This window comes from Nannobrachium achirus (genome assembly GCF_963921795.1).
Source record: "Nannobrachium achirus genome assembly, chromosome: 24".
NCBI lineage: Eukaryota > Metazoa > Chordata > Actinopteri > Myctophiformes > Myctophidae > Nannobrachium > Nannobrachium achirus.
In genome coordinates this window covers 46961793-46969327 of record NC_137831.1, presented here as the reverse complement: position 1 = coordinate 46969327, position 7535 = coordinate 46961793, and the positions used below count along the sequence as shown (strand labels likewise).

General features: G+C 43.2%; 1 protein-coding gene across 1 annotated transcript in view; it reads left to right on the top strand.

Annotated features, from left to right (window-relative positions):
- Positions 1-1824: 1824 nt before the first annotated feature.
- The window catches only part of LOC308280336 (NLR family CARD domain-containing protein 3-like), a gene marked incomplete at both ends in the record, with an annotated part of 48709 nt that continues 42998 nt past the window's right edge, over positions 1825-7535 (top strand). The window contains 4 exons of the mRNA XM_080720598.1: positions 1825-2449; positions 4108-4350; positions 4937-5014; positions 5321-7017. Of these exons, the coding sequence (XP_080576724.1) occupies positions 1825-2449; positions 4108-4350; positions 4937-5014; positions 5321-7017 (2643 nt within the window). The remainder of the gene's footprint in view (positions 2450-4107; positions 4351-4936; positions 5015-5320; positions 7018-7535) is intronic.

Sequence of the window (7535 nt, the reverse complement as noted above, 5' to 3'; positions counted from 1 at the left end):
GAGTACCGGTTTGAGCTTTTTTTTTGTCTTTCTTAGTCTTGTGTAGCCACCCCGTACAGGAAGTGATGTCACAACTCGCTGACATCACACTGACATCACTTCCTGTACAGAAGGTCACTCAAGCGACAAGGTTTTCCAGGGTAAATGCGACCTTCGGTCGCAAAGAATATTTTATGATAAATGGCAGTTATTGCTACAGTGCCAGACAGAGGATGGAGGTCAACAGTCAAACAGTCAATAGTACTAGTATATGGTACTATATAATATAGTACTATTCCATTACACTCAAACCAAACCTTATTCATAGAACACTTTTACAAACATTGAAACCTTTGCTTAATGAAATGAGTCTCATACCAACACTTTACTGCAAAGGAGGGCATGCGAAAACAACAGCCCTGTACAGGCTCACCAGATGTGGTTTTGTGTGTGTGTGTGTGTGTGTGTGTGTGTGTGTGTGTGTGTGTGTGTGTGTGTGTGTGTGTGTGTGTGTATGTGTGTGTGTGTGTGTGTGTGTGTGTGTGTGTGTGTGTGTGTGTGCGTGCCCGCGCGCATGCGGGATGTGCATGTGGGTGCAGTGTACACTGTACACTCATTGAGATCACATTGAGCTAACTTTTATAGCAATGATGTCTGGTCTCTGTATATAATAATGTATTGTCTTTTCTTTCAGTGATGTCCAGATAGAATCACCAGAAAATAACAGAAGTCATTCCATCGGTGAGTCATAATTGAAGTCTCAGAGCTCTCTGTTTGACAGATACACGTTTCCTTCAAAGACATAAACAAAACACATCATTTCACCTAGCCTACTTCAACTACAACACATATTTTAAAAAGGAAACATCTCTGATCTTTTTTGAACTTCTTTCTTCTGTCTTGATGTGGATACTCTACACCACCTACTGGACTGCTTGTCAAACTACACCACCTGATCTCAGATTTTTTTCAGATTTACAGTAGAGTTTTAAACTATCAGGGGTGGACTGGGCTTCTGGCCCACCGGTCATATGCCAGGAGGGCCAGAGGGCACAAAAACAAACAAACAAACAAACAAACAAACACGGTGTGGGCTTGTGTCAGCTGTTATATGTTTGGGTTGGACTCCTGGGCCACAGTAGCCTGTGTTTGGGCAACCAGGCCGGTATTCAGATGATAGACAAGCCTTTCTGTTTTAAATTGAATGTTGTTGTTATTGTTTAGTTTAACTTAACAGTGACATGATGCTATTGTGCAGGTTCTGTTCTACCTGCTGTTCCTCCAGTCCAGCCAATGAGTGGTCCCTCCCCCCCTCCCTTGTAGCCATCATTCACCGCCAAGATGACACGCACACACACACGCTCACACAAAGGAAATCATCATCTTATCGTGTGTTTCTTAAATATACCTGCTCGCTCACCTTGGGCTAAATCAGCACCATCGGCTAGGATTTTTGCTTACTTTCTCCTCTTCGTTCTGTGGTGTACGGATTCATACCTTAAATCACCACGGAACCTCCACCAAATAGAGTCAGAGAATTATGTTCGAGAACAGAAGGAGTCCCACAACGCCTTCTACCTGCATGACGGGACCGAACGCAAACATCTTGGTTTCGGTACAGCTACTATCTACTCCACGTTAACGTCAAACCCGGATCGGAAGAATAAACCTCTGTCAGGCAAGTTTGATAGAAGGACATTAATTTTCCTTTACCTGCTACGATCTGGAGATGTACCACAAAACCCTGGTCCAAACACTACCAGGCAAGCTGATGCCAGTTTGGCCAGGGATCAGCAGATCCCACCCCAAGCTAATGTTGCTAACGCTACCGCGACAACAACAACAATGGATCCTCAGATCACGACTCATCCTCAAATCCCTGTCAAACCCAGCTACATCGGGACGCAAGGGAAGGAAACGTTTTGTCCGACTGAGGGACAAAACGTGGCAGAGTACGAGGTTCCAGGAACCCTCGCAGCACCTTCATGGCTAACCGGGGAACTCCAAGTGATCAACGCAGCCGTCCGCAGTTGTCCGCAATTCCCCGTCAATACCAGCTATATTGGGATGCGAGGGAAGGAGCCGTTGTGTCCAACCGAGGGACACAACACAGCTGAAAGCGATAGTCCAGGGACCCCTGTGGCACCTTCACGGCTAACCGAGGAATTCCAAGTCATCAACGCAGGCCTCAGCAGTTGTCCGCAAATGCCCATCGGGACGCAACGGAAAGAACCATCGAGTCCGACCGAGGAACACAATGTGGCTGAGTACGATAGTCCAGGGACCCCCGCGGCACCTTCACGGCTAACCGGTGAACTCCAAGTGATCAATGCAGGCATCCGCAGTCGTCCGCAAATCCTCGTCAAACCCAGCTACACTGGGATGGGAGGGAAGGAACCGTTGTGTCCGACTGAGGGACACAACAACGGGGCCGGGAGTGGCGATCCAGAGTGCCCCACGGCAGAACACGGTAAGATTAACTTTTTGACCTTCTCAGAGACCAAGCTTGATGACTCAACAACAGACTCTTACTAAGTCAGCTAACTAAACCCACTAAATGAGGATACACTTTCTCAAAACATTATAGATCTCGTTGTAACCTGTCCAAAATCACCTTAAGGGGGGCTATTATATGCGGTTTAATTGATCACTATATATATGATTTGTTGTACCCGTACAAAAAAAAAAATAATAATCCAAGGCCAGCTGTCACAAAACAGTCTCAACTAGAAACATAAAAACCTACACTAGTGAAGCCTTTAAATGCAAACTGGTGAATTTGGAATGGTCTGCTGAACTCAGGAGTACACAGGTCAAAGAAGCATGGCTGGGGTTTAAAACCAAATAGCTGTAGCACGCTCAGAGCATGGATACATTCGAACATAATGACCTCTATAAAATTGGGGGGTCTAAGATTTAAAAAAAAATGTAAGTCTACTCTAAACTCACCAAATGCTTCAACAATGACCTCCAAACCCTCCTTGGGAAACTTGTAAAAGATGGTAAAAGACTACAAAACCAGGCAAACGCCCAACACCAAATCTGCCCCAAAAAGCCTATCTCGATGATAAAGTTGCAGAAAACATAAACAAACCACATGAGCTTCAAGGTTAGGCCTACAGAACAACCAACTAGGCTGCAGTCAGAAACTGAAAACCAAATACCACAACATCAACATTATATCGGACAACACTCTCATTACTGACAAATCGCTTACAGGTGGCTGCGACTCGAAACTGGTAAAAGGACAAAGCCAAAGCCTACCCATACCTCCCCCTGACCTTGCTGGTGACAGCTTGATGAATGCAGGAAAAGGTGAGCTTTTTCTGGTACTACCCTTTCTTTATCAGGAGCATAGGCGGTGGTGAGCCAAACGTTTGATGAGGCTACATGTTGGGGGACTCCTCTCATGCCCTATTACAAAAGATATCATAATAATAATGACGAGGTTTCTGTTTTAAAATGAAAAGGGAGGACATTTATTAAGACCAGACTTTGTGTGGGTTATTATGAAATAATATTGCTATAATAGTGCTATTTAAATTGGAAATCAGTAGTGGGCGGCGCGTAAGACACGGTTGTTCTCTGCGTCTGTAGTAATGGAAAAAGTACTACATTTTTTACTTAAGTAAAAGTGTCAATACTGCATTATAGAAATACTCTGTTACACGTAAAAGTCAGTAATTATTTGCCGTGGTATCAGGATGTGATTGGCCTTGGGATGCTTTTAAATTTTTTAACCTAAGCCTTGCTGAATTATCACCTGATCGTCACTAGGGGGTTGCAGCAACCACACACACACACACACACACACACACACACACACACACACACACACACACACACACACAATGCTATGCACATACAGTATATTATATATCTCATTTGTAAAATACCCAGCATAGCATTTGGGAAGGCATAGCCGTCTCTAGCCTTCATTACCCGCTGCCTATGACCAGGATATACATACTGTACATCTTATCCTCAAACTATGCACGTACCAGTTGTTCCACTACTATTCTTGTGGGGATGTAGATGCAGAGAGATATTTATTTTTTAAATTACATAATGACAATTTTCTGTGATACATTTATCTGATCAACCACTCTTTTTTTCTCTTGCAAACAGGACATTTTGTGATCCAGCACAGGGCACGGTTGATTCAAAAGGTCACCGCAGTCATGCCTATAGTAGACAGTCTAGAAACCATGGTCCATCCTGAGCACTATGTTGGGATTCGAGCTGAGAAGACCAGCATGGACCAAATGAGGACACTGTACACCACAGTGCTAACTCCAGGTGGAAGAGCCGTTAGAGAAGCATTTTATGATGCCCTTAAACAACACCACCCTGACCTGTTGAAGAGCCTCGGTAAGATCAGATTTATTGCTATTGTTATTGTCTCCGCCAGGCCGCACAGCCAAAGTCGAGAGATTATGTTTTTGTTTTCATTTTCAAAATAGTTTTCAATTTAATTTCATAGGAGAATGGCCAGCACATGGGGGGTGGGGGTGGGGGGTGGTAATATAGCATCAATGACGCTTTAAACCTACATACGTAGGCTATTTGAACACATCTGATCTACTATACAAGCCCTTTGAGCGGCAGTCGATCACACGTGAGCTTGTCATTCTTGGAATTACCACAATATAACATTATACTTTATAAATACAGAAAACTGGGACACAAAATGAAATCACAAAAGGCAATTTTAAAAAGTTGTTAATTAAGGTTGTTCTTAAATCTATACTTCAAAAAACTCATTCCGAAGTAATGTGTTCACTCTTGTGGCCCATTCAGCACCAGTGTCAGCTTCACAGGCCGAGGTACGCATTGGTTACAAGGCTAATGTGGTCGTTCTGCTGGCAAGATATGTTTGTCACTCTCCCTAGATAATGACAAGAGTTCCATTGTATGAATGTCACTCACAGAGCTTATTTCATTATCCTCCTCTCAGGACCTGATCTTCCAGTAGAAGACTCAGCTGAAATTCATGCCGAGGTCCCACCTGCTGGTCTGCAATGTAAAGCCATTGGTGAGTTATGAAGGAATCTGAATTAATATATTCTATTAAACAAATATCACCAATAATTAATGTCATCTCTATGGAGTTGGATCAAATATCTCATATCTTCGTGTTGCTATCATCTACTTAAAATGTAACGCAACGGGCCAGTTGAGAGTAATTATGTTAACATAAATGGAAGACTGTATACAGTAGATCAGCAGCTACAGCAGCAGACATATGATCCTCTTTTAACTTGAGAATTACAGAGACCTCTGAGGATGACATTTACCCAAACATGCAATTATCAATGGTGTCTGTCCTTTTGTATTTTAGATCCCCAACAACAACTCAAGCGTAATCTGAAGAAGAATCTTCGGTGCGTGTTTGAGTGGAAGGAACAGTTAGGGGAAGAAGGAGGAGGAACACGTCTGAATCAGATTTTCACAGAGGTCTACATCACAAAGGGATTTAGTGGAGAGGTTGATAGACAACATGAGGTCAGACAGATTGAACTGGCATCCAGGAAAACACCCAGACCAGAAACACCAATCAAATTCAATGATATCTTTAAACCTTTACCTGGAGAAGATGAGATCAGAATAGTGATGATGAAGGGAGTGGCCGGCATTGGGAAAACAGTCTTAACTCAGAAGTACATTCTGGACTGGGCAGAAAACCAAACCAACCAGGATATTGATTTCATGTTTCCATTCACTTTCCGAAAGCTGAATTTGGAGAAGAAGAAGAATCACAGCTTAATGGATCTTCTTCATCCATTCTTTGGTCAAACCACAGAAGCAATAATCTGCAGCCTTAACAAGTACAATGTTTTGTTCATCTTTGATGGCCTTGATGAATGTAGGTTTTCTTTAAGCTTTGAGAAAACTGAGATCTGGACTGATGTCGCAAAGCCAACTTCAGTGGATGTGTTGCTAATAAACCTCATCAGGGGAAACCTGCTTCCCTCTGCTCGCATCTGGATAACCACTCGACCTGCAGCAGCCGGTCTGATCCCTTCTAGTTTTTATGACAGGGTGACAGAGGTGAGAGGGTTCTCTGACCCTCAGAAGGAGCAGTACTTCATGAAGAGATTCAGTGATGAGAGCCAGGCCAGAACAATCATCTCACACATTGAGAAATCACGAAGCCTTAAGATCATGTGCCACATCCCAGTCTTCTGTTGGATCACTGCTAACGTTCTGGAGGACATGTTGTGTAAAGAGGAGAACGTAGTGCTGCCAAAGACCCAGTGTGAGATGTACATTCACTTCATTGTGCTCCATTACATACAAAAGGAGGCCAAGTATCATGACAGAACTCATGGGAAGTTTCATTCAAATCCAGATAAGGCCATTCGGTCTCTTGGAAAACTAGCTTTTAAACAGCTGCAGAAAGGCAACCTGATCTTCTACGAAGACGACCTGAAAGAGTGTGGCATTGATGTCCGAGATGCAGCAGTGTACTCAGGAGTGTTCACACAGATCTTTAAAGAGGAGCGTGGGATGTACAAGGACACAGTGTTCTGCTTTGTCCATTTGAGTGTTCAGGAGTTTCTGGCTGCTCTTTATGTCTTCCTCAAATACAAAGACACTGGTGTCAACCTACTGTCAACCCCTGTCCTGAGGCCTGCGTTCCGTGGTCTGTTTAGAGATAAATCCAATTTGAATGACTTACAGCAGACTGCTGTAGACAATGCCCTGCAGAGTCCAAATGGACACCTTGACTTGTTCCTCCGTTTCCTGTTGGGCCTCTCATTGGAGTCCAATCGGGTGTTCTTAAAAAGACTGTTGAAACATCCAGGAAAAATATCACAGACCAACCAGGAAATAGTTGCGTACATCAAGGAGAAGATCAGGGAGAATCCCTCTGCAGAGAGAACAATCAATCTGTTCCACTGTCTGAATGAGCTGAATGATCATTCTCTAGAGGAAGAGATCCAACAGTACATGAACTCAGGAAGTCTCTCCACAGCCAAGCTCTCTCCTGCTCAGTGGTCAGCTCTGGTCTTCGTGTTGCTGTCGTCAGATAAGGTGCTGGACGTGTTTGACCTGAAGAAATACCAAGCTTCAGATGAGGCTCTTCTGGGGCTGATGCCATTGGTCAAAGCCGCAAATAGAGCTCTGTAAGTGAATTGTTACCTGGATACATTTAAAATAAAAAGGCAATATTTATATTACATGAAATTAAATACATGATTTTATAACTTATGTGTTTTCAGAATGAGTGGCTGTAACCTTTCAGAGAGATGCTGTGAGGGATTATCATCGGTCATCAGTTCCTCCAGCCTGAGGGAATTGGACCTCAGTAACAATAATCTACAGGATTTGGGAGTCCAGCAACTCTCTGTCGGACTGGGGAGTCCACACTGTGTACTGGAGATCCTCAGGTATTTATTCCTGAACAGTTTCAACCAATTTAATTCTGGAGCATTTGCATATAAGCATGTAAAAGTAAAAAAAAAGAACCAAAGTGATGAAAATGTATTTAATTATGACTAAATGAATAGTGCACACCTCCACCAATTCAATACATTCATTGAATTTCGCTT